At 28.3% G+C, this 27,796-nt stretch overlaps 1 protein-coding gene across 1 annotated transcript in view; it reads right to left on the bottom strand.

Annotated features, from left to right (window-relative positions):
• Window positions 1–27,796, bottom strand: part of LOC107438266 (probable RNA-binding protein 19) — a gene marked incomplete in the record, with an annotated part of 97,779 nt that overhangs the window by 36,765 nt on the left and 33,218 nt on the right. The window contains 9 exon segments of the mRNA XM_071180874.1: window positions 4,275–4,380; window positions 7,389–7,505; window positions 10,389–10,524; window positions 15,218–15,281; window positions 16,559–16,675; window positions 18,005–18,085; window positions 19,190–19,510; window positions 24,936–25,032; window positions 26,717–26,768. Of these exon segments, the coding sequence (XP_071036975.1) occupies window positions 4,275–4,380; window positions 7,389–7,505; window positions 10,389–10,524; window positions 15,218–15,281; window positions 16,559–16,675; window positions 18,005–18,085; window positions 19,190–19,510; window positions 24,936–25,032; window positions 26,717–26,768 (1,091 nt within the window).

Here is a 27,796-nt window from a genome sequence, read left to right as displayed (position 1 = left end):
TATATATATATACACACATACAACTCCTGACAAGGAAACTCCTGAATCATCTCTGGGGGTACTCATATCAAATCACCCAAATTTCAGAAACCTTGTCATAAATAAAGTTAAAAAAATGTGTAGATTATTAGGGATCACAAAGTAATATTTAAAGCTAGGGGAGCAAACACCGTAATTAAATCTGTTGAATCGCTAGCGTGGCAGGTAGGACAAAAATATCCAAAACCATTTTGATTACCTGCGGAAATCTGGAAGTCTTTCTTACAATTACCTTTAAATTCTTTAGTTTCCTCTGACAATCAAGGTCCAGCAGAATGTTCACAGAAGAGATTCATCCGATTTCAGTAGCAGTTTAAATTTTTTTCTCCTCGTTCATAGTTTTTTCCAACCTTATTTTTAACAAGGATTCGAATTTTTTTTATTAAGAGTGGACTTTATAGAACATCCTGCACAACTAGACTATAGTTCACGAGATTGAAAATATATATAAATCACGATAGCATTCATTTTTATTTTTAAATTTCAATAAACATTAGTAAATTTGTTTGAATATTTCATTTAGTCAACTTTTATTTTTATTTTGTCCCGGAGATTACGAATTATCTGCAATTTAGCGAATAATATTTTCCATCACTATAAATTCGTTAAATCAGGGTATGAAAATTAAGAAATATTTTCCGGGAAAATAAAAATTTTGCCTGAGCCATCAAGCAATTTTCCCTGCCCTATAAAATAAAAAAGGGGTATTATTTTAAGACATAAATGACTCTCAAATTACAGCCTTTTGCAATAAGGTTGAAATTATATTTATAAAATTATAGATTAATTTGTTTATACTTTGGCAGATTTATTAAGACAGGTTTTTCATTTGAACTCTTTATAAAGTATGCCTAAAAATATGCAGATAAGAAAATTTTTTGAAACCAAAAATAAATAGGTAATATAAAATTAAAGAAAAAAAAGATTTCGGTTTGATTTAACTAAATTTAATGTTAAAAAATAAAATGTTTAAAATATGCAAATAACACTACGGAGTTGAAGGGAAAGTGGTAATACGCACATGAAATAATTTCTTGGAATCAACAAATCATTGTTGGCTTCTACATAAAAACTTAACACGTCAGTTTTTTTTAAATATCAATCTGTCTTAAATATACTGTGTTCACAAGTAAAATTTGTACCCTCAAAAAATATATAAAAAGAGTAAAAGGAATTAAAACAAAAGGCTTTTTTTATTACTATTAAAGTTTTGAAAAAATTATCATAAAATATTTTTATTAATGAGAAGAAAGAAAAAGCAAAGTGGTAATGCAGAAATAAAAAGAAAAATGTAATTCAAAAGCTTATTGAATCAATTAAAAGTTTTAATTCACAGAAAATGTGTCCAAGGGATAGTTTAGTAAAAATATTAGTTTTATTTCAAAAATCATAGGTAGTTTCTAATCACTGGCATTGGTAGTTTCTAATATATCAGGGAAAAAAAAGACTATCAACTAATGTAGAAGACTTATAGATTTTAACAAATCAAACTTCCACACATCAATCTTCAATACGACTTGACATTTAACATGATTAAATGTTTTAATAAAGAATAATTTAAATTAAATATGTTCAAATTGCAAATGTCTTGATTAATGATTTTTGAAATCAAACTAATATTTTTACTAAAACATCCCCTAGACACACTTTCTATCAATTAAAAGTATCTTTTCATTATTTTGTTTCATGGCTTTTTCTTATTTTTTTAAATATATAAATATTTATATATATAAGTTCAAAATGTAGAGAAAACATTAAAAAAAAAATTATGAAACAATGAAAAAAGAGAAATATAAAAAAAAATAAAAATCCAAAAANTGTTTTAATAAAGAATAATTTAAATTAAATATGTGCAAATTGCAAAAGTTTTGATTAATGATTTTTAAAATCAAACTAATATTTTTACTAAAACATCCCTTAGACACACTTTCTATCAATTAAAAGTATCTTTTCATTATTTTGTTTTCTGTTTTAACATGTTATTTTTACTTCTTGTGTTCTATTTTATTTTATTTGTTGTAATTTTTGTAAAAATTTTTTTTGAGTGCTCCTCACACTATTGTATTAATATATTTTGCTTTGGCTTTATTGATACAATATCAGAAAGCACTCTGCTTTGCGTTTGAAAAGATTATATCTTTTCCCCCCGGTTTTTTTAAATAAAATTTCATCCTTTTTTTTCTTTCTTTTAAACTGCTGTTTGTTATTTTTTTACTTATTATTCCCCCCCCCCTTTTTCATATGTATATTATTTTTCTTTGTTTTATCTTCATTTTGAACTTAACAATACAAATCAAAAAATAAAAATGCAAATTAGAATTATAAATAAAATCTCAATTGTAAGTAAGTATCTAAAAATTATTATTATTATTTTTTAAATCAAGCGATTTAAATCATGTCTCCTCTGATTAGAAATGATAAATTGCAAAATTATAAATGTAAATGAAATGAAAAATAAGACTAAGGGCATTTACTAGGCAATAATTAAAAATAATAATAATAAAACAAAAGCAATTTTTTTTATAAGTACGAAGTTGTTACAAAAATATAATAAAAATGTAGAAATAATCTGTAAATAATCGAAGTTAAATCCCGTTCAATCAACACAAGAACATTTTTGAAAATAAAAACACAAACAACTAAAACTCAGTACATTAACTTATATTAATTATAAGAAAGATAAAAACCAATAAGACTGTAAAACTTAATTGAGCGATATTTATTTAAAAGAACATAATTAAAAAAAAAATTTAACACAATATCAAATTATCCTAAAAAGTATTTAGCAAACATACAAACAAATCTAATTAAAGTTAATTCATATTAAGTTAAATCTAATACAATAATTAATTAAAAAATAATGTTTTTAAACAACAAGCAAAAAATAAATAAAATAAAAGACAAAAACATACTATTTTTAATATTTAATTATAAAATAAACAATAAAATTATCCTAAAAAATTAAACATAGCTGCAAGAACTAAAAAAAAAGTTGTAATGTAAAGTAAAAATTGCAAAACTTAATTCTAAGTTTATATAATTAATAAGCGAACTAATTAAAAAATTCACCGTCAAAAAATAGCATACTTTTAAGTTAATTTCGAGGATTCCCTATAGTTTGCTTGTTTTTGAACATGTTGGTTAAACTATAAGTACACAAATAAAAAAAAAGGTTAACTTTGTGCTGTATACACAAGTTTAACACCAGATGAAAAAAGCAAAATTCAGCCTGTTTATGTGGCTTTATATCTGCTCTTTTCATATTATTTTAGTTTATTTTAATACAAATATAAACTACTTGTATCATACAAGTACTGATGATACAAGTTATCATCAGTATGGATGGAGTTTTCAGCAAAAATGTAAACAACAACAATCTCGAGCTCTTGACCTGCTCTACTTCCGGTTAGAAAGTATACAACTGCTCACTACAGCTTATTCTGCTAGGTGATATTTTCAAGCAGATAATTTCGTTTTGAATGAAAGAAAGAAATTATATAATTTCTGAGCTCAAATTTCCTATACATAAGATATTAATGATATTAAGTAATTCCGGTTAGTTTGAAGCGGAAATTTCGTTTTAGTTATTTAGGTATATATTCCTAAAAAAGGTGACATGGTTGCTAGATTTTGAAAGAACTCTCCTTTTTCGGCAGTTCTGATTTGGCCTCTTTTTACTTGTTTATTACTGTTTGTTCCTGGAGTAAGCCATGCACCATCATACACTAGTGTTAGTATATTGTTCGAGCAGCGAGATAAAGTTCATTTTACTAATTATCAATGAGATTTAAATTTCGAAGTTGGTATATTGCCAACAAGGTAAGAAGTTTTTTTTTATAAAGATTCTTTTGAGAAATGACAATTCTTACATCTTGAAATGACAAGTCTTCAAATGATGAGTCTTATATGATTTTACATTTAAACACAAATAATAAATTAGTTAACAAATACACATGTACAAGAAATACTACTGAAGATAATTTAAAAACACACATTATGAGCTAAATGGCCTCCAAACACATCCAGGAAGTTTAGGTAGTCAAAAGCTTCCCTAGAATTGAAAGCACCATCTATTTTCAAACACACTTTGAATAAAGGGTTTTGGGGAGACTTTTCTCGTGATATGAAAATGGCAGAATGGTATAACTTTTAAGAAATCAGAAGGAAAAAAAAGTTTTTCATTCCTAGTGGATAAAAGGAAATTATTTCACATAAAATGATATAAAAACACTCACTTTAGCATCTTCAGCATGCTGATATTCAACAAAACCAAAACCTCTGTGTTCATTTGCTTTGCCAAGTTTTTTTGGCAGTCTCACAATCTTCAGAGTACCAAACTCTCTGAAATAGAAAAACAAACAATGATATTGAAGCATTATAAAGCGATACAAGAGATATCAGGATGCGCAGCCAAAAAATAAGCACCCTTTAAGTACTTTTTAAGGACTCAAAAACTATTTTTTAAGCACTATATACATTAACAGAATACAAAATCATTTTCAAAGACTTTACATGATCATGATAAAATAACTAGTTTCTTACAAAGAACTCTTTTCTTGATTATATTAGCCACCATAAAAAGGATGAGATATTTTTTGTTTTGACTTCAGCGGGTGAAAAATGAAGCCTGAAATGGAGAATATCTTGCAAAATGCAGCAGAGTTGCACATGAAAGAATATCATCGAACCCAGCTCAGTAAGACTGGTAAATTTTAATATTTTTTTCACCGTATGTTCAAAAATGATTCTGCTATTGTAAAATTTTGGGCTCAAATTGTATCCCAATTTAAAAACCCTTAAAAATCATTGTCCATTTTTATTTTGAATTTTAAAAAAGTATGCATTTAACGGTACTTACATTGAAAGGTATTTACAATACAAGAATGTTTCCCTCGGGGTCATATAGAAAACAATTTCACAGAGAAAAAACATTTTTCATAAAAAAAAATGAAGGTCTGTTAGAATAAATTTAGAGCGATGTTCGAATTTCAACTTCTTGTAAAGTTTACCGAGGGAGTGCCTCGTCGTTTAATTTAAAAAAAAAAATTCTCTAAAAAGAAAGCTTGCTAAAACATAACGTAAGTGACCGGTTAGGCTTACTATACCACACTATCTCACCTAGCATATACTACCTAAGCATATATGCAGAATTAACCCGATATTTATCTTTTCTTACTGGGATACAAAAACATTTTAAGAGGAGGAAAGAAGAATCTTAGAACTTGCTTTTTTAAAAGCACTTTGTGAAGCTACTGTTTTTCTTAAAGTTGAATTTGTGCAGGTACCGCTAAATGGTAGTAAAATTGCCCATGACAGACTCCTGGTGTTCGCGGATAGTTAAAAAAACAAAAAATAAATAGATCCTACTAAGAACTACTTAAGATTTGCATTTTACACTTACAAGCAAAACATTTAAAGGTGGCAATTTTAGGGATGCGACAAAAATGGAGAAGTTCAAAAATTAGACATGAAACAACAAGTCAAGGTTGCCACTCAAATCTTGAAAAAAAATTCCTTCTGTTTTCCCAGTACATATTATACACAATATATGAAGATGAAACACACAATCTCTGTGCTCTTGAGTGAGCTATATTAGTCTAGCTATACTAGTTTAAATTGCTTTAAAAACTTAAAGAAATAAGGAACATCTGAACATACTTAAAACAAATAATGCTACAGTAAATAAAATAGTTTGCTATACATGACATATCATCCTTAAATATTCCATAGATTACGCTTTGAGTGGTCACCACTTTTAAAAGACAAAAGTAAGAAATAAAACTCCCTGTATTTTCCCTGCCTGTAAGGAAAAACTCAAAATTCCCTGAATTATTTTAGGTGACTTTTAAATTCCCTGTATTTTCCAAGTCTTCCCTATTCTCACTGTGGAGCAGCAACCCTGCGAGTATGCATTGAATAGTAAATGTACAAAACAAATTATCTAAACTGAAGCTTTTGCAAAATATTGATAATGATGATGAATTAATAAAGAAAAACAAGACTTTCATCAAAATTTTAAAAAAAAGTAAAAAAATAAAAAAAGTTAAATGAAATTTTTAAAAATTAAGAATGTAAATAGGCTCCTTAAAAAAATAATATTTACTTAATTATTGAAAATTTTTTAAAGACTTTTATTTTGATCTGTTAAAGAATTTGAGTTACCCACACCTTGCATATATATGTAAACTGAGAAAGCATGTAACCTTACGAACACCTAGTGTCGGAATTGTCTTTTTATTGTCACGAAAATGTTTGTACTAAAAACCTTTTTTCAATAAAGCATAAATATTGCAATTTCAAACCTTTCACCCGAAAAGGATTAAAAATTATTTTTTAAAGTTTTTTTTTAAAAAAAAAGTATTGCCACTTAGGTTCATAATGACGTCTTAGGTGACGTCACACTAGTGATAGGATCCAATTGCATTGTCCTTTAAAATTTCATGACAAGGTTGGATTTTAGCTGAGCATACAAGACGTTGTGAAAAGAAACCTTATAATTACATAGATCTAAGATTATTTTCACCTTGACACTAGCTTCATTCAAGGATTTTTTCACACTTGAAAACCCTAAGTTAACCTTGATTTAAGGGTTTTATATGGAAGATTGTTTTCCAAGGTTTTGGATTAGGGTAATGTGCATAGAATAGAGCAGATTGTCACGGATCTCGCTTCAAGGTTAGCGGGTTTACACGTAAACCACATTACAAATCTTTTTAAGCTCACATTGAAAGGTTTTTGCTGAGTGGAAATAAACCTTATTTTGCTATTTGGGAAGGCTGCTGTTTCATAATCGTTTTTAGAATTATTTTAAAAAACCTAAATATTAGACATTGCAGAGCTTATTTTTAAGGTTACATGTAAATGATATAAGAAAGGTTACTAAATGGATGAATTTGAGTGGCACATTTCAACATTTTTATCCAATAGATAAACTGATCCTTCATGATATTAAACCCATGATTACTTTAATTGAACAGTGTAATCATTCTTCAGATTCTGCAAATTTTTCTCAATTTCATTTAAACAGTAATTTATTATAATATGCAGATTTTTATGAATTAATAGTTTTTACAAGATTTTTTTTATTTTTGACAAATAACAATTAAAACAAAAATAATGAACAAATTATTTTCAATTAGTTCATTTAAAATCACAAGTAACAAATCAGCAACTTTAAAAAAAATTCTTTTGCACATTCTGACATGAAGTTAAATAGAAAAAAAAAATTCCTACAAAATTATAGCGCTATTAATTTTATAAAAAATTAATAAAGATTTAATGACAAAAACATGTAGGAAAATAATAAATTAAATATCAGTGACTTAAGAAATATGAAAAATAAAGCATACTTGAATAAAGCTCTAACTTCTCCAACAGATGCTTGAAATGGAACATTTCTCACAAGAATTTTAGAAGATGTTTGTTCCTTCACTTCATACTTTTTACGTTTTACAGCTTGAGTAGATCTAAAAAAATAGAACATATTTGTGAAACAAATCATATAATATTACTTATGAAAATTTGAACTCTTATGAATAGTTTAACCCCTTGACAATGTTGACCGAATCCAGTTCGAGCAACTACTACATGCAGTATTTGTAATGCCCTAACTGACTTAGGGCAGGAGAAAAATTAACTTTTCTATTTTGTGAAGCCCGGACTGAGTTTGTTTCTATTTTAGGATACTTAATTCACTATTTTCCTAATAGATGGCATTAGTGATCCTAGTTTTTCACCAATTACAACTTCAGTCAAGTGAAGGAAAACGTGGGTGTTGTCAGGTGTTGCCATACTTTAAAAGATTTGTAAAATTTATGTATTGTTGTATTTTTATATTATATTATACCAGTTATATTATATTTAGCTTCAAAATCTAATTGAATAAGTTGTGTGTGTAATCTATTACTTTTTTATGCATATGTAAAAATTATAAATACAGTAGTTATTGCATTAAAATTTTATTTTTGTAATAAAAACCATTTTCTAACTTTCATAATAATATAAAGAACAAAATTAAACAGTCAAAAAAAAAATGTTCCATTTTTCTGAAATATATACTGTTAAGGGGTTAAGAAAACATCACATAGATGGAAAAAATATAGTAGCTTTAAAGAAAGAATATATATTTCAGGATAACTGTCGCATAATATACTAAATATTTTACATATAGGGAATTTTAGGGATTTTCGTTAACATCGAAATAAAAAAACTTATTACACTAACTCACAATAAATAGTCCATAATATTTTCTATTTATGATTGACATTAAATGAACTTGATAGTGTAATGTTTTTTAATATAGTAACTGAAAATTTTGAAGAATAATAAAGATGTAATTTAGGGATGGTTAAAAGATCTTTTAATTGATTTAAAAAGCGAATTCTGAATAAAAATAAACTAAAAATTTTAGAATATAAATAAATAAATAAAAAATTAAAAGAGAAAAAAAAAACTTTAAACTGATTACTACAAATGAGACACACTTCATTATGTATGAGTAATACCTATTAAAATATTCAATCAAGCAATAAATTGGGTAAAAATTCTGTCTCAAAAGGAATTTTTTTTAGAAAACTTACACAATTTTAGGAATTTTTTTAAAATTAAAAAAAAAACAAAAAAACAGGAGAATTTTTATTAAAACAGTAGACCAGGAGAAACAGGCAAAATCCAATAGTCTACTGGTAAATCCAGTAAAAATGGAAGCTAAGCAACAGTATAAGTAATACTTTAGTTTTTCATAAGTTTTTATTAATAATTGTGATCCTTTTAAGAGCTTTGGTAGATATTAAGTTCAAAAGCAGGAGAATCTCTGACACTTTTGTTTATTTCGAATCAGGGCTTGAAAAATCTCAAGTTTTACATGATTACAAAATACTGGCTAAATAAAATTTTGAATCTTTTTTCAAATGCAGGTTAACAGAAAACACATGAATATCCTTATTAATAGTCTGCAATATGCTGTACTTATTAATAGGGCCCTGTGGCAGATAAATGTAAATGTTTTGGACCCCTAAAACACGTCATACTGTTTAGAATAGAGTTTTGAAAAATTAACATACATGAAATTAAACATTCTTAAGATACATATAATTTAAAAAAGATTGAGATAGTAACCATTTGTAATCCTCAACACGTAAGATTTAAATAATTTTCAAAATCATAAGAGCTATTCAAAATAATTATATTTATAAAGGATGAAACTAGGCAAAATGTAAAATTTTAATTAACTATTTAAAACTAACTTTGCGAACTTTTATTGTCTCTTTAGCATTGCTGAAGCATTTTTAGAGACATGAGCTAACCTAAAACTTTCTCACATTATTTTTCAGGAACACAATGATATGTAAACATGTAAAAATTACACATTTATGTTTATTTGAAGTAAGGCAGATCTACTTTAACAATTAAACTCAAAATTAAAAATCTGTGTAAAAATTTCCTTTTGTCAAATTAAAAGTATTTATATAAATAATTTAAAAAAAAATACTATAATTTAAAGATTTAAAAAAAAATTCATTTAGTTTACTTGTAAGGCTTAAATCATACAACTCTGTATTAAACTAATGTACTTAAAATCATGAGACATTAAATAATTTTCTCTCCCTTTAATACTTATCTAATTTATTGATACTGAACTTACATAATATATTCAATGTATTATAAAAATGATTACACATTCATTAGAATAGATTTATTCAGTTGAATAAATTCCTGTCGTTTTTGAACAATTATTTGTGCTGATTTCTGCAGTTTTTTTTTTTTAAATCCTGATATTTTTAATAAAGTATTATTATGGGAATTGAGTCCTACCTACAATGTTATTTAACTTTTTATCAGATTGATTATTTTGAAGTACAGCAAATGCATAATCAGATTCTTTTATTTATTTTTTATTTTAAAAAAAAAAGGAATATTAGGACAAATTAGGACAGAATATTTTTTATCAGGAAAATCAGGACAACTACAAACCCTGAACTACACTATACAGGGTGGGGTAAAAATGGCTGATAATTTGAAAATACAATTGAAAGAGCAATGGAAGAAGATAGAAATATTTGATTTGCTATATTTTGCCAAGGAATAAGTTTGTGAACAGATGGTGTTGTTGACAGAGAAAAGCTATTTAAGAATGTTCTCAAAGGAATATGAAGGCAAAATTAACAGATATAATAATTTTTTTTTACATATTAATAAAAAATATAGAATATCAAAACTAGAAATAGTTAAATTATATTCTTATATGTTTACACGGCAAGGAAATAAAATAAAAATTAAATAGTTTTCAACATTGAAAAATAAATACTGCAATTAAACATTGTTTTGTGACATTAAAAGCAAACACTTACGTAATTGAACGATTCGCAAATTTCAACTCCAGGGGATGTCCATCAAGAATAGACTGTTGAAGGTTTTGTAAGGCAAAAACAGCTGACTCTTTCTTTAAGAACTGGACAAATCCAAAGCCCATGGAAAATAATTTACCTGAAAGTAATAACTTAATAATTAGAAATTTTGTGGGAAATACATCATTAAATACTGACATACACTTAAGATTTTTTTTAAATAAGAAAAACTGGTCTAAGGTACAACATGGTGTGTAATATTTATTTTATTAAGCCTTTAGGTTGCGCGGGTCACCATGTAATATTTACTTAAATGATTTTGAAAACATATAAAACATAAGCCCTTAGACATTAAAGCTTTCTTCTTCTCAAACACATTTAACAAGCAATCATGACTCATATGATTTTTAGAACAGAAAATGCATTTTAAATTATTCACATGTCTATCAGAATAGGAAGTATTAAAGTTTCGCTTTGAATTGTAATTTGTTTTCGCGTAAGAGTCAAATTTATGAGGGTGTGAATATCGTTCTTCGACGTGTGTAGCTAAAACTGCGGCGCTAGATTTATTGCCCAAATAATCATTCCTTTTAGTGTTCGAATAATGAGGCCTATTAGGGTAACTTTGATCTGTTTTATTTTTAAATGAATAATCTCTAACAGTTGCATTTTTAGGATTCGCTAATAATAATGCTGCTTCTCTGCAATTTACCTCATCTTTAATAAATTGAAGCAACAAAGAAATATCGAATAATTCACCTGTTTTACGTTGCCGATTAAAATTTAAATTCAATTCCTCGGGTAATTTTTGTAGAATTACTGGGCATAGGAGATTACTATAAGTTCCTGCAGCTACTCCTAATGATTGTAAAGATCTAATTTGGATTTCTATTGCGTCATACATTTTTCTTAATCCAACAATATTATTACAAGATTTAACAGGATCTATTAATAACAGTTTATGCATATGTGTTGACATTATAATATCAGTTCGCCCAAATCTATCTTTCAGCAATTGTATTGACGCGTCATAATTTTGATCCGTAAGTGAAAATCCCGATACTGCACTTAATGCAACTCCTCCTAGATAGGATTTTAGATATGTAAACTTTTCTATTTTCGATAATGAAGTATTATTGTGTATTGCAACTTCAAAAGAATTCCAAAAATCTAAAAAATAACTACAATCACCGTAAAAAGTTTGAATATTTAGTTTCGGGAGTTTGACAATATTTTTAGTTTCGTTTTGAACGTTAGAAGTATTTTGCACGTTATGTGGTACAAACTGAACAGAGTTATTTACATTTGCCGCGACATTTGTCTCGCTTATCTGAATTACACCTTGTGGTTTAACAATTAAATTTTCTAAATTCCTTTCTATTTTCGATTTCGCTTCAATACCCTTATCTTTATATTCTTCACTTAAATCTATTTCAGCTGCCATATCCTCTATTTCAATTTTTAACTGCACTTCATCATCAGCTTTAATTAAATCATTTAATTTTTCTGTGAGCTGAGATTTTAAGCTCAAAAGCTCATTCACTTTCATTTCTTTCGTGTATTCATTCGAAATTTCAATTCCTATCGTATTTTCTATCTTAGTTAAATGCTTACTAAATGAAATTCTTAACCTTTTTCGTTTTTCCTTAATTCGTTCTAAATCCATTTTATATATCAATAAATTGGAACAAAGAAAAATGGACCTACCTCAAATCTCAGCGTTTCACTATCTGAAGATATTTTCATCGACAATATTTATTCCGTGCCAATTAATGAATGTTCGTAATTCATAGATTTCTCGTAATAGTTTCATAGATTCGTAATTTATAAATCACCACAATTTCCTAATTCCATACTAGATAACGTCCGTTGGTCACCAAATTGTAATATTTATTTTATCAAGCCTTTAGGTTGCGCCATTCAATCGTGATAGCATGTCCGTATTTCCGTAATAATTTTCCAAATTTTCCTTTTTTTATATATTTATTTAAACATAACAATAGGAACACTAAACATAAACACAAATAAACATAAAATTTTCCTGATTATGCATTATATATTCAAATCGGATTTTTCCGATTCCACGAGATGTTTATCTCGCCAGTTCAAGTTTCATTCTGATTGAATTCTCCCTCGGTTAGGGAAGACGCCTAGTAGAAATCCCTTTTGTGGGGATTTAACCTTATTCGTGGCTTGAGTTGCCACATGGTGTACTTGGTCAACACTTATTTGAAGTTTTTTCTTCTTTCTTTTAAAGCTGATACTTGATTGAATTTGAACACAGACTAAGTTTTTAAGTAGTAGCGACTTGTACTTTGGTGCTCATCCAGTAGGTTGATTTTATTTTATTTCATAACAGTCGTTGAACACCCGACCTAATTTTTAGGTTTACGATTATTAATGTTCAACTTCATAACCATGTAATTTTGAACTAATCTAGAAGACAAGGAAACTCTCGGATCAGTACCCCCAGAGGTAAGATTTGTTATGGGAACATGGAGGACTTTATGACTCGACAGATTTAACGTGGATCAGTCAATATTTACTACACGAGAAGACTTCAGCCGGCGGGGATCGATCCTGTGATCTCTTGTACAGGGATCCAGTGCCCTAACAACCAAGATATCCCGGCTCTCCAGTAGGTTAATTTTATTTTATTTTATAACCGTCGTTGAACAGCCGACCCAATTTCATGGGTTTTCGACTACTTCCGTTCAACTCCGTAGCCTTGTAATTTTGAACCAATCCAGAAGACAAGGAAACTCCTGGATCAGTACCCCCAGAGGTATTGATTTGTTGTGGGAACATGGAGGACTTTGAGACTCGACAGATTTAACGTGCATCAGTCACCATTTACTACACGGGGAGTCTTCGGTCGGCGAGGATCGAACCCACGACCTCTTGGATATGGGCCCAGCGCCCTACCGACCAGGCTATCCCGGCCCCCCAGTAGGTTAATTGAAAGGAGTAACATTTCACCTGTACAGAGGAGTGATTTATCGAACTGAACTGATACTTCCTAGTTTTGTTTGAATGGCAGTCAACGCACATCAGGATCCTGAGGAAGTGCACATGATTGAGAGATGCTTCGACGTGTATTTAAGTGTGACACAGACTGCGTAATCGGCTCTCTTCTTGTTTGTAGATACAGTGTATGCTGTGGTACTGATTTCATGGAATTTATGTTTTAAGAATTTAGCTTAGCTTTGTTTAAATTTGTTAAATAAATTCATTTAACTTTGTTACTGTCTGTTGCCTTTTTAAAACCCTTTAATGCTATGGAGTCAAGTGCAAAAGTAGGCACTGAAAGTCTGAAGTGATATAGTTGTCTCTAGAGGTCTATAAAGTCTGAAGAATCCATGCAGAGTTCACAAACTCAACTGCATAAGAAGCTACTATAAATCAAATTAATCCTGAACATAATACTAAATATTTAGTAAATCAAAATTATGACATAATGTGAGTAATAAAGATCAATGGAATAATTAGGGGGCGGGACGAGAGAGGACACTTCTCTGGCTGAGGGCCTTGGCCTTCTCAAGAAATTTTTTCCTGGCTAACCTCTCTTTTTGCTAGTGTTTTCCAATTTTTAGTGTTTAATACCAAAAGTTTAAAATGTTTAATACCATCTATCCATATCAAATTTGGCCTGTTTCTTTATTTTTATGATTATAGATAGGATCATTTGATTATAGATAGGATCAATTTAGTAAAGTGTGGTGAACATTAATTAAATTTTGATGTTAGAATTATCGAAAATTAAAGCTTGTGCTTGGATGTATTAATTCCTCAACATAGAAATATCGATTTCTCACAATCTATCACAATAAGCAAACTAATTTTAATCATTTTTATATAAAGCAATATTATTGTAACCGAAATAAAATTTGACAACACTCACAATATCATATTTGATATTCATTAATGTCAATGTTTTGGTTGATACTTGCAGATCTAGGAATTCAGAAACAAGTTATACTTATTTTCACTATTACTGACTGCCAGCATATGTTTTGTAAATACAGGGTAGCCACAGATAAAAATGAACAAAATAATTGCTTTTAGCAGCCTAAGGCATGAAAATAGTTGCTAAAAATTGTATTATTATATTTTCAGAAAAGTAAATGCTTTTAAGTACTAGAATTCCTTCAAAAAAAATATTTTTTCATTAAAAAAAAAAACATACTTTTTCTAAAAAATTTTTCCCTTTTATCAATAATTGATTTAGCATATATATATTGCAATCGAGAAACAAAATAGACGTACAATGAAATCTGGGCAAATTGAATGAATTAAAAAGTGATTATCCAAATTTGCAATTCAAAATTTTTTATTTTTTAAGAGAAAAAAAAATTCAGTGCGTTCAGAAGCTTTTGCAGGCCGCAGGTTTTCAACCCAATTTATGCTAAAAAACACTTTGTTAGAACTACAGCCTTCCATAAAGTCTCCTTTTCCTGAAACTAGTTGCTTTTTTAACCTTTACAACCAAAAAAAGTTGCCATAGCCGCCTCATGCCGAAAATAGTAGCAAATAATTGCATTTTAGTTGTCTGAGACAACCCTTTAAATGATAGACTCATTTTGATTTGTATGATTTATACTCGTATTTATTTAACACTTAATAGAATACTACTAATTTAAAATAAAAGAATAAAGTTTCTCTTAAAATTATGAGAAATGACAACAAATAAAATTTTAAATGAACAATCTTAAAAAATGCTATTAACAATATATTATAGACATGTAACTATTTTCTACATAGTTAAATGCATTTTAGAATTGCAGCAAATTCTGCAGTAAGAAAAATATTAAGAAATAATGTTCCATACTAACCAGTTTTTGGATCTTTTTTAGTTGAAATAGTTGCAGAATAAATTGGACCACACTGCTTAAAATGCTAAATGAAAGTATAAAAAAATATTAAAACACATAAAATAGTTAAAGTCATTTTAGTAAAAACTCGTAAGATTCTAGATGACACAGCACTAAACAATTAGCATTTGCAATTTCATTCAGGACATGACAAAATAATAAGCTACATTCAAGCTCCATGGCAAAATTGCCCATGAGCAATGGCGCAACTCTGATGGCCAGAGACAAGCTAAAGAGCTGAATCGTGACTGTCCCATTATACTTCAAAAAGAGCTCCTTAAGCTAAACAGAAACAGTTTGAGAAAAATCAGTGTTCTTCTCACTGGACACTGCACCCTCAGGAGACACCTTTACATAATGGGTATTGAACCTCTTTGTCCTCTTGAAAAAGAGACTTAATGATATATACTTTGTGATTGGGAGGTCTATTCTGTTCTAAGATTTAAGTGTTTAGGGTGACACTGCATTAAGACCTGAGAAAGGCAAGACGTTCCTGTCAGGTGTTTGTTGAACTTCAATTTAGCCATAAGGCTTTCTTGTTAATCATTATTTAGGGTTTGGGTACAATAGATCTCTGGTCCCCTGTGGCAGAATTTTTTCCAGCCTTCTGTGACAATTCTCTCGAGTACTAATACCTTTCTGAGAGACATTTTTAATAGTAGCAAATATATATGTTACTAATTTAAAGTAACAGAAGCACTTTTTGTTTACAAAAAAGCCTTTGTGTATAGAATAAAACAGTATATATATTTCTTTATTATAAACGTAAGAATTCATTTTTTAAAAATCTAAATATAAAAGAATACATATTATAATATTATCGGCGATATTCTCCTGTTCTAACAAAAATATTTGTATAGTTAACCTTCCTTAAATTTTTTGCTATTTGGAAATTTCTTTCTATAATATCAATCTGAAATTCCAGCTGGAGCCAATAATTGCAGAATTTTTTTTTATTCTCAAAAGTGGGTGAAAAAAATCCCGAGCGTTTTTTTCCACCTCCGATATGCGAGAAAGGCATTTTCTTAATATAATTCTGCAGAAACAGAAAATAAAAGTTCTGTAGGAAAAAAAATATTTCGAAAAATTCTGCAGATAAAAAACCTCCCAAATAAAAAATTGCAGGAACTCTATAATGTAATGTTCTGCGACAATGTTGCCACGATTCTGACACGAGGCTCTGGTCAATGTAAGCTGCTCTTCGGAGCTGCCCAACCTCCAAGTCTAAATTGATTTTCTGGTAATAAATATATTTCAATCAAACATATTTAAATACTTAAAATTTATTAAATATGTAGGTACCTTTTCTAGATTTTCTTGTGTAGTAGAAAAGTTTATGTTTTTCACATAAATGGTTGTCCCTTCCGAAAGAGGAATATCAGTAGAATCCTCAGTGGAATCAGCAGATTCTTTTTTCTCCTGAAAATATGCAAAAGAGGTTTCTCTCAACATTGAAAAAGAAAGATAAACAGAAATGATAAGTCAAAATTTGTGGTGGCAGCGATCGTTTTAAATTAATTAGTAATGGATTCGTATGGATAGCCTCATTGTAGTTTTAAGCATATTTTTGGTTGCTACAGGTACATCTTAATTTGGATGTAATATAGTAATAATCTCAGAGAAATGAATAAAATCTTTTAAGAAAAAATTGATTTTTTAAGTAAATATTGGTAAATTAAAAATGGCCATATTTGAAATATAAAAATAAAGAAAAACCCCTTAAAAGAATCAAGAAAAATCATTCTGATAAGATTGATATTAAACAGTTGGAACTGGGAGGCCTTTGGACACCTCTAGTCGCAAAAAATTGGAAATTGAAAGTGAATGAATTGTTCCCAACCGACAGTTAGGAACATGGGAAGAGATCTATGGTTGGTGATTTATCAAAAAATAACATAGCCAAAAATAAAGCCAACATCCCATTTGAAAATACTTTGGTGATCGCGGAACTCCAAAAAGACTGTTAGAATTAGTATAACCATATAACTGAAACTTATTTGTGGTAAGAAATAAAGAATAAAAAGTTATAAATAGACACAAACATTTCTTTCAATTTCAGGCAATATTAATATTTTTACTTAAATGAACAGAATTTTGATATAAAGTATTGTACATTCTCAGATTATTCTAATTTATGCTATGTTGTTCATCACTTAATACATTTATATACTTTTAAAACAATCTTTCTACCACCACTTAGGTCAATTTTTGGATAGCGTTATGCTTTGAAAGAGCTTGAGGCCCCTCTAAAAGAAATCACAAGAAGCCGCTCAGAAAAATTTGTCTGAATATGTACAAAGGCAGTAAACATTCCGTTGCCCTGTGCCTGAATAACAATTTTTCTGTCAAAAATTTGATTATAAAATTTTTTTCTTTTGTGATTCCTCTTTCCTTTGTATTCTTACTGACTTCAAGAAGGTAATATCAATCAGTTAATCACCCTCCCTAAGTGTAGAAAGTTCTCACTCTTTTGCTATTGATTCACTCCCCTAAATGCCTAATCAGTTTTACATGTTTAACTAGAGGCTTCAGTAAAGTAAAAAAATCCGTTAAATAAATAAAAAAAAATTAATTAAAAAATGAAAACAAAAATTCTAATTTAAAGCAATTTCCTTAAAAATCAAAACAAAAAGAGAAATTTTCGGATTTTAGAAAAAAAGAGGACAATTTCACGGAAATCATTGTGGTAATTTGCGCCGCGACAGATCGGCAGCCCTAATCATAATTTATCACAGGTTATTCACTTACAACATCTTCTTTCTTGATGAGAGGAGGATCTTTCAGACTATTGATGGGTGCCCATTCCAGAAACAAAGGAAGATAATGGAACTGAAAAAGAATTTCATGATCAACATAAAACTAATACAATCAAACCAAAGAACTTTAAATCTTCTTCTTTTATTTATAATTTGGAAATTTTTTTTTAATAGATAAATGTAAATGTGCTAGAGTTAAATATTTTATGAAAAATAAAACATGTTTTTTTAAAAAAAAAATAATAGTGAAGTTTTGGAGCATTGAATTTCGAATATTCTTTATATTTAAGAAAAAAGATTCTTAGAAAACTTTGTAGGATATTATAGATTTTTTAACATAGAACAATTTCTGCTTACATTAAATTAACATAAGAATAAATTTAATGTATGAATTTAAATTTTTACGAATAAATACCTTTTTAAAATTTAATTTCCTACAGTGATTACTACACTCTTTTCAAAGGGGATATAATGAAGGAGTTGGCACTTAAAAACAATCTGTACTCCAGTGCATAAAACAAATTTGATACTGACTACCTCGAGTATCATAAAAGAAAACAAAACAGAACTCTGCACAGAAAAGTGTCACAATTTGAAAGAAAAAAAAAAAAGATTGTAAAACTACTGTAGCAGCACTTCTTGCAGCTTGCAGTGTTGCACGTTTTTTCCTCTCCTTCCTTTCCTTTTTTTTTCTTTTAATGCAGTGTAGCGAGTAATGCGATAAAAAAATAGTAGTTTGTCGCCATTGGTGGTAACTAATTTTAATAATAGGAATGGCAAAGAAGATATTTTCTCCATAATTTTTTATGAACTTTACTCCTTAGAAGAAATTAAAGAGCATTAAACATTTAACAAAATCGAAAATATTTAATAGATTGTGCCAAAATAGATAGTGGTAAAATAAATTGTAAAAACGTTGTATAGAACAATGTGAAAAAGCACACTTTTGCATAATACGTGGCGAAAATCAACATGGTAAAGAAAAAAATTTCATTTTGGAAAAGGGAAAATTAAGCACTTTTTAAAAACACACCATGAAATAAACACCTTTAAGGGCTTTTAAAAAACCAAAATCAAAAATAAGCACCATTAAGCATTTTTTAAAAATGCAACACACCCTGGAAAAATGTAGTTTATCTGACTTAGGAGAGAAAAATATAAGAAAAATGCAATTTACTTTTCTGTAAGCTAATTTAGTGAATGCGGTCTTCGCTTCTGAAGGGTTTTCAAACTCTACGAGTGCCACCATTCCTCCTGTTGGTGGCAACAGCACCCTCTTAATGGATCCGTGACTGGAGAACAACTCATGCAGTTCAGCCGCAGTGGTTTTTGCTGGCAGGTGCTTGACAACTATCACTGTTTTACTCCGTTGAGCAGTAGGCTGGCTGAAAGCATCCAACTGTACCCCATTTTCGACTAGGAAAGTCCTCGTTTTCTCGACTATTTCAGTTTCAGCTAAAGCCATTTGAACAGCAACACTCTTCTTATTTTTAGAATCCTACAGAAATAAAGTAAATTAGAGGTAATTGAACGAGAATTAATCTACTTGCCTCATAATCAAAATAATAAAAGCTAGATGTGGTCTAGCTTTATACCTGCTAACGTTGGAGAAATAAAATAACGGATATTTCACTAGCGACATTTTTTAGGCTACGAGTAAAGTTTTGATGCATCATACATAATCATTTAAATAAAAAAGAGAAATTCGAAATTGGAAAAAATATAAGCACTTTCATATCGAGAAATAAAATCTATGTATATAAATCTTTATCCAAAGAAGATTTTTTTAAAACCATTTTTTAAAACCATTATCAACTATTAACACTCAACATACTGCAGTACTCTCAATAGCACCATCTGTTGAGGAATAAGGGAAGCATTTTTGACATCAGCAGATATATTATCTGCCCATTTTTTTAAAAATTGCTACAACAAATACGGAGAAATTTTAGAATATACAGGTGATAGGGATAGTCATAACATAGTTGTAAAATACAAGAGTCTTCATTAAAAAACAGGAGACTTAGCATGTATCTACTCTGGCTTTTGTAACCTAAAATATCACCTGCAATCATTAATTATAGTCCCTGAACAAAATTACGTGTCTGTCAAAATATGATAATCAGATAAAAAGATAAATTATATTTTTAGTTCTAGAATTATTCACTGTAAATTCAACATCACACAGATTGTTACTAATTTTGCAGTATCAAAGTTTGATTTTTTTCATTCTTCCACAATTCATAAATTAATCTTCATGGCTTCACTTTTGTGTCTGCAGATGATTAATGATTATGCATGATGAGTGATTAATCAAGTTCCTCTATGGTACTAAATTCAACATTTAATAGGATTGATACATAATAATAATAAGATTGGAATAATAATAAATAGGAACTGAACATAACAGGATTGATTTTTATAGAAAATCAAACTGAATAATATGCTCTTATTTTTTAGAATGGCAGTAGAAAGTTTTAATTAGAACTTACTGACTAAATTAAAAAGAGAATTCATACATGGGGATATACCCAATAAATTAAAATTTTCAATATTTAATAGCATCACAAAAGAATTTTGATTTTAAACGGATGATTAGCCAAAAAAAAAATAAATAAATAAATAATTAAAGGACTATTTAATTATTATTATTTGAATTATTGCAATATAACCCTTTATAAGACAAGATAAATTGATATTGAAATAACAAATTTAAAACTTACTAGCAACTAATACAAGCAGATGATAATTAATGAAAAAGGCAATATTATATAAAATTAGGCACTTAAGTATAGGATAATTATTAGTTTAAATGGGAAATGCAGTGTGTTTTAATGTAATAATATTTTCATACAGTCAAACCCCGCTATAGTGAACTCCCGGATATAGTGAAAAAAACGTTTACTCTCCTGCCTTGCTATGTACATATAATATTTTATGTGGATATAGTGAACCAAAAAAAGAGAGAGGAATTTAGATAATAGGATTTTTTTACTGTCTTTGGCTGATTTTTTTTCTTTATTTTCTGGTAATTTTGAAATTTCTATAATACATATACCGATTTTTAAAACCATCTATAGTAGGGGTTCACAACCTTTTTGAGTGAAGGGCCACTTGCACAGATGGTTGCCTAACGAAGGGCCGCACATGTATTTAGACATGTTAATGACAAATGTAGTAATGTTTATTTAAACATTAGCGTTCTATTTTTTTTATCAATAAACTTAGTAATATATTTGTAAAAAATTAAAGGTGTTCCATTATTAGAATTCATTCAAAAATAAAAAAACTTTTTTTATTTTTTTTACAAAATAAAAATTGCTATTTTTATCATATGAACAATAGATTTATCAAAATAAATAAACATTGAAGAAAAGAAATGTTTTTTTTTATCATATCATGCAATACGAAAATTCATTTTAGAATTAAATTCTAATAAATAAAATAAAAAAACTGCAATGCCCACAGAATAAAAGTAGGAAAAAACTTAGTCATAATTAAGTAATATAAATTCAAATTTAATATTTTAATTGCAGAGAATTTATAGGTTTTAAACAAAAGCCTAAAATAAAAACAAAACTGTGATGGTTCAAAATAAAATTCAATGCTTATTTTGTAATGTACTTTATGATTTTATTAATTATTAGATTTTTTTATATCGTAAACATTTTCTTTTTTTTTATCGCAAAAGATCACTTAAGCAAGAAAAAATTGAAATCTAAACTTCAAACAGTGAGCAGTTTAAAAATTCACGTTTTCCGTCATTTTATGAATTTCTCAAGTTGCGATAACATTGCATTTAAATTAGGGATGTAACGAGTGTACGAGTATGATCAGTCATGTATAATATTTTTTAGAAGAATATTTTTTTGAAATGTATTTTTCTAAGTTTCTTTTTTTCCTTTTGAATTTTTATAGATATTACTTTTAAAAAAAAATTATAATCACACAAGTCAATTTTGTCATTTTTTTGATACTTTGAGAGTTGAGAAGGATTTTTTTCCATTTCTTGCTGTTTTTATTATACTCAGCATTTTAACAGAACTTCTCATACTATTAATTTATAATCACTCTTTCTCTGTACTGTAACATAAATAACCAGTAACATAGAAAAGTGTGATTTTCAGTATTAAAGTTTTGTTTCAGGAACTAAGAAAAATTTGTTTTTTTCTGGTTTTCTTTTTTTAGGCATTTATATTATGACTCAGCATTTTTTTTTAAAAAATAAAGTTACTAATAAAATTTAATTTATGGCAATTTTTTTTCTTCTAAAATTATGGCTATGAGAAAAATTTAAATTGAGATTTTCAGCATAAGATCTTTCATTTAAAAAATTAAGAACGTTTTTTCTAACTTTTTATTCTCTTTAAATAAAAAAAAAATTTTTTTAGACGTTTTTATTATAACTCAGTAATTTTTTAATAGCATTTCTGTTGACTTAATTCTCTTTTCTTGGCTTTTTCTGGTAATTGGAAAACTGAGATGTTCAGCTTTAAAATTTTCTTTCAAAAATTAAGATTGATTTTTATGTTCTCTGCTTCGCCTTTCGACATTTTCAAAAACGTTCTTGATTGGCCTTATTTTTTAGAGTTAATTTATGAATACGTTTTTCCAGCAAATATATTCTGAGCATTGAAATTTTAGTTTCAGTGTTGCTATGCTGCTAAAAGAGTTTGTTATTTGGCCCCAAGTGTACGGCGTTCAGTCGATTTTTTTCTTCTTTTTCTTTTGCCGAATATTTGGTTTTTGACCAAATCACAATTCCTTACCACATTCGACCAAATGTTCGTTGCGGAAAAAATACCTAGGATTTACGATAAAACTGTACCGAAATACCGTATCAAAAAGTGATTATTTAATTGAGCGAAGACGTGATTGTTAAACTCACGTGTCGTAGTAACATCATAGTTAAATAACGGGATCTTCAAAATCATGTGGAAAAGTATAGAAATAATTGGGGGAAAAAATTACTTATATTTATGCTGAACTCAGCACGAATAAAGCGTGTCAAATGCACAATTTAAAATTTGCATGTCGTAATAGAATAAATGGAATTTTTTATAATACGAAATTTAAGATGAAATCGTCACTAATAAAGTGCACCAAAAAGTGATTATTTAAATGGGCGATCTGAAATTCGCGTCGTAATAAAAATTCGGGCTTTTCGAAATCACGTAGAAAAACGGAAATAACTGTTTAAAAAAATTTTTTTTTATATTTACGATAAAATCGGCTTAAAGAAAGCGCGTTAAAGGTACATTTACTAAAGAATCTGTTAAAATTGATTGTGTCAAAACGTGATGACTTAAAAGTGCTAAAAATTGCAATTTTTTTAAAAAAAATTATTGTGTTTAGAACCTCTCGCGGGCCGCATTTGGCCCGCGGGCCGCAGGTTGTGCACCCCTAATCTATAGAGTAGATTGTAGCAGTAAGCATTTTTTCTTGTTTGCTTCCTTTATCTCAATTTCCCATCCCTAAATTTTTTGTACCCAAGACGAAGAGTTATAAAAAATAAAATTTAACAAATTTTTTGTTACTACATACAGTTTTTGAGTTATTTTTGTATTTCATTTTATCCGTGTTTATTGGTCATTTATTTAAATAATGTGAAATAAAAAGGAGTTCAGAAACATTAATCAAAATTGTTTACGGTATGGATATAGTGAACTCCCGGTTATAGTGAACTGAAATTTCAAATCCTTGAAGGTTCATTATAGCGGGGTTTGATTGTATATGATATCAGTGAAAAGAAAGCAATTCTAATGATTACAAGCCCCAAAGCAGACTCGTGGCAACACGGCGACAATGTTGCAGAATGATACCAAGGTCTTACAGAAAGCTTTTTCCAATGGAAAGTAAAATGTTTTGGTTTTCTTTTCTGCAGAAATTTTCCTAAGATTTTCTTTTTTCTTCAGAATTATGTTCAAAAGATGCCTTTCACGCGGAGTGGAAAAAAATGCTTCTGATTTTTCTATTTCCATTTGAGAGCAATGAAATATAACGTATTATGAAGTAAAAAAATTTATTTTATTTTCTGCAGAAATGTTGTTCTATTTTTTTATACAGTAATTATTATTGATTTCCACATAGTTTTTAAGATCTTATATTTTTAATACAACATTATTTATTACAGGAACTGAATCTCAAAACGAAAACACGCATTTAGTAACCATTTTTTCCTTTGTGTGATTTTGCTTTCCATATTTTTTCGGTAGTTACAGCTATCGATTTCACGAATTTTTTTTAATGAGATGAGAATATAAAAACTGGGGAAAAGGAAATAATTAGTGTGTTTTCTCCTGCAAAATGCGTGAACATCGCCGATAATATTAAAAAAAAAAAACATTTTACATAGTCAATTGAAAAAAATTATTTTATTTTATAAAAAAAGTTTATTTTTTAAGTTAACACTTCTGTTATTAAAATTTGTTACAATCTGTTGTTAAAGTATCTATTATTGAAAGTATTTCTGTTATTAAACGTATCTAGCAGATAGATATTAGTACTGGAGAGTTATGTCACAGAAAGTTCGAAAAAACTCTGCCATAAGGATTACAAGAGAGACATTGTGGTGATATATTAAGGCATAAAGTTTTTTTCTTAATATACAAATAGAAATGAAATATTTTAAATGCTTTCATTTTTATCAACTAATTTCATTAGCACTCACTGCAATTTATATACATAGATTTATTTTGCATTTCAAAAACATTACTTGATTATATCTGCAATTAATATTAAAATTAAATTTAATTTTCAAAGATAAGGCGAATGGATAAAATATCAACATTTATGTGTGTTGATTTCAACAATGCTTCAAATGAAAAGGGGAAAGATTCCAATTTTCGCACTCACATTTGAAGAGATCCCAACACTCATTCATACATTAGGTGTAAAAAAAAAGTAATATTTTAATAACTTACCCCTGAGAGTAATTGCGACTTTTCAATTTTGTATTTCTCTGCAATGGCATCAGCTACAGCATTCATTCCAAGGAACAATATATTCCAATTATGAGAACTAAAAAGAATTCATTCTTAATAATTCATTCTAATTCCAAATTTATCAATAGAGAAACGATTTCAACAGATTTTTTAAATTGTACATTTTCCAAGTCACTATCAAAACGCTAACATCGTAAACAGTCGAGCCTCGATGACGTGAAATCGGTTAACCAAATTTTGTTTCATCCAATACAACATGAAAATAATAAATTTTTTTCTATTAATACATTAATAGTAAAAAATAGTATTATTCTATTAATACATGTTATGCACTACATTAATGTACGTAAACGATTCTATTATTTCTATTATGAAGTAAACAAATTAAAATAAGCTTTGAAGTTATAACTACTTTTTTAAACTATTTTATTTTTCTACTATTTTATTTTAACTATATTATTTGCCCCCTGTAGTGTGTCTACAACTCTAAAATTCCAATTCAATTCACTAGTATATAAGATACGTTAACTCGATTCTATGTAGGGGTACCTTTTCCTAGATAAAAGTTGATATTGTTTATAACTCCTCTCCACACATTGGTGACCTTCGGATGTGATGTGAACATACCTAATTTGACAGAAACTCCCACTACGAATTGAACACGCCTACTTTGATGGATAGTCCACATTGGAAAGTTGACTTGCTACTTGTACCATTATCCACCTCCTCGCCTTGTTGCTACTCAGTCTATACACTTGACTGCTAATGGCAACGCAAGAGCGACGTGGACAGTGAACTTAATACAGCTCACCCAGCTTCTCAGAAAATAGCAATGAATCTGCGATTGTTATTCATTCATCGAATTCTATGACAGCTATAATTCTGGTGGGGGAGTACTGTAGTGTGTCTACCACTATAAAAATACAATTCAAATTCAGTAGTAGACATGCTAGATCGGCCATAAGACACGTTAACTCGATTCTATGGTGGGGTATTTTTTTCATAGATGAAGGTTGACATTGTCTATATGACTCTCCCCACATGCACATACGTTGGAACTTCTAACAAAGAAAGAAAATAGAAATAGCATTCCTCAAAATGAATGATTAGGAATTAATTCACCATTCATTACAATAATACAATAGTGAATTTGATAAAAATAACATATTTTTTTTTAAACAAAATGTCAACAAATTGAATGATGTAGAAACTGCGAAAACAATTGATTTTCAACAGTCTATAAAACCATACATGACTGCTAAAGCATGAAAAAATAAATTGTAACGTTTATGCTTAAAGGTAATAAAATATTATGCTCATTAAAATTTTAACTATCTGTAATAAATATTAATTTTAGAATATTTATGCAATATTCTCATTCATTAAACTAACAGCTTTCTTTTTTTTAAAACTCTGAATACGTTGTTATTTATATTTGTTCACAAGTTTCCCAAATAAACGTTTAGGATTAATATAAATTTTACAGTTTTTTGATAGAAATATTGTAATTTAAAATATAAAAAAGCAATTCACTACAGTATTATGAATACACCAAAGAAACAATTCAAGGATATTGCGTAAATAAAAAAAAACAGATTCTTTTTTGAAAATTGAGTTAAGGAGGTCGTTTTCAGTATTGCCCGAAGCGTGACAATGTCATAAAACGGCACTGATAACACAATAAGTATTTTTTAATGAAATAAATGATTAAAAGAAAAATACTATTGTACCAAGAAGGTTTTTTTTAAAAAAAAACCTACCTTCCACTTTCTTTTTTTCTTTCAGCTTCTTTCCTTTTTTTAAAATTAGTATCTGCAAAAAAAAAAAAAAAAAAATTTATATGTTACAGAGATAATTTCTTAAAATTGAATCATTAATCAATTAATTCAAAAAATACATGTAGTATTTTTAATATTTACTTTTGAAATACAGTATACGATATTGCAAACCTAGAAACATGAAGCTCTGGATTATATAGAATTTGAATTTATCTAATTTATTTTTGAAATACAGTATAAGACATTGTAAACCTAGAAACATGAGGCTTTGGATTATAAAGAACTTGAATTTATCTATATTATTTTTGAAATGCAGTACAAGATATTGCAAACCTAAAAACAACAGGGTTTCCACAGAAAAAAATGAACAAAATAGTTGATTTTAGTAGTCTAAAGCATGAAAATAGTTGCCGAAAACTATGAAGAAAGTTGCCTAAATAAGAACAAAAATTTCATCAATAATATAACTAAAATTTTATTAAATGACTAAATTGTCATAATTGCATGATCCATTTGGTGAAGTGGGTGGGTGGCAAATATGACAATATTTATATAAACGTTAGTGTTCTAGCACTAAATTTTTGTATAAAAAGAAAAAAGTATATTTGCAGAAAATAAAATACTTTTAATTACTAGAATTCATTCAAGAAAAAAACTTTTTCATTAAAAAAAAAAACTTTTCCTAAATTTTATTACCTATTATCTATAATTGATTTAGCATATACAGTCAATTCGCTATAACTCGAAGTACGATAACTCGAATATTACTATAACTCGATTTTTTTATGAGGTCCCGACCCTTTTATCTTCAATTTCATGCTAATTATTTTCGATTTTTCGAATTTTACTCCCTTTAACTCGATTTTTTTTTTGGATCTTTTAAAGCAAGAAAAAAAACCTAGGAGCTGATATCTTGCCCCTTCTTTTGCAACACACACACAATGTCTTTCGCACTCTTCATGGAGAAGCTAAAACTGTCCCTCTTGAAGTATGTGAACAGTGGTTAAATGAAACGTTACCAAATTTACTTCAAGGATACAGTTAAAATCCCGCATTTGCTTT

The sequence above is a fragment of the Parasteatoda tepidariorum genome, chromosome 5 (assembly GCF_043381705.1).
Source record: "Parasteatoda tepidariorum isolate YZ-2023 chromosome 5, CAS_Ptep_4.0, whole genome shotgun sequence".
In the NCBI taxonomy this organism is placed as follows: domain Eukaryota; kingdom Metazoa; phylum Arthropoda; class Arachnida; order Araneae; family Theridiidae; genus Parasteatoda; species Parasteatoda tepidariorum.
The sequence above is the reverse complement of the archived record's forward strand: the minus strand, read 5'-3'. Positions and strand labels throughout refer to the sequence as shown.